Source organism: Cucurbita pepo, unplaced genomic scaffold (genome assembly GCF_002806865.2).
Source record: "Cucurbita pepo subsp. pepo cultivar mu-cu-16 unplaced genomic scaffold, ASM280686v2 Cp4.1_scaffold007078, whole genome shotgun sequence".
Lineage (NCBI taxonomy): Eukaryota > Viridiplantae > Streptophyta > Magnoliopsida > Cucurbitales > Cucurbitaceae > Cucurbita > Cucurbita pepo.
The window spans coordinates 1-546 of record NW_019653019.1 but is presented as its reverse complement, the minus strand read 5'-3'; the positions used below and the strand labels follow the sequence as shown (position 1 = coordinate 546).

At 44.9% G+C, this 546-nt stretch overlaps 1 protein-coding gene across 1 annotated transcript; it reads left to right on the top strand.

The window, feature by feature from the left end:
• Positions 1 to 5: 5 nt before the first annotated feature.
• On the top strand, positions 6 to 503 carry LOC111787207 (abscisic acid receptor PYL1-like; the record flags this gene model as incomplete). The annotated part of the gene is made up of 1 exon (XM_023667293.1): positions 6 to 503. A coding segment is annotated over one exon (375 nt), but the record flags the coding sequence as incomplete, so codon positions are not given.
• Between the last annotated feature and the right edge of the window lie 43 nt (positions 504 to 546).

Sequence of the window (546 nt, the reverse complement as noted above, 5' to 3'; positions counted from 1 at the left end):
AGCACTTCATCAAGAGCTGTACGGTGAGCGAAGGATTCACATTGGAGATAGGTTGCACAAGAGAGGTGAATGTAATCTCAGGCCTACCGGCGGATACGAGCACGGAGAGGCTTGATATTCATGACGAAGAGCGTCGAGTCATCGGATTCAGCATCATCGGCGGCGAACACCGCCTCAGAAATTACCGATCGGTGACTTCGGTGCATCAATTGGAACGGGATGGTCAGGTATGGAGCGTGGTTCTGGAATCGTACGCAGTGGATGTTCCGCCGGGGAATACGGAGGAGGATACTCGTCTGTTCGCCGATACGGTTGTGAAACTGAATCTGCAGAAATTAGCGTCCGTCACTGAAGAGATGAATCGAGGAGGTAATCGATGATCTTCTTCCAGCGATCTAAATCATCACGAACATCTATCTCTTCGATTGAGAATCGAAGCAAGAATAAGTGAAATTTGAAAATGAAATTGAAATTTGTGATTGGAAATGAATTTTTCTTGATGAGATTTTGTTTCTTTTCATTTTCATCTGCTTTGATTTTTGATTG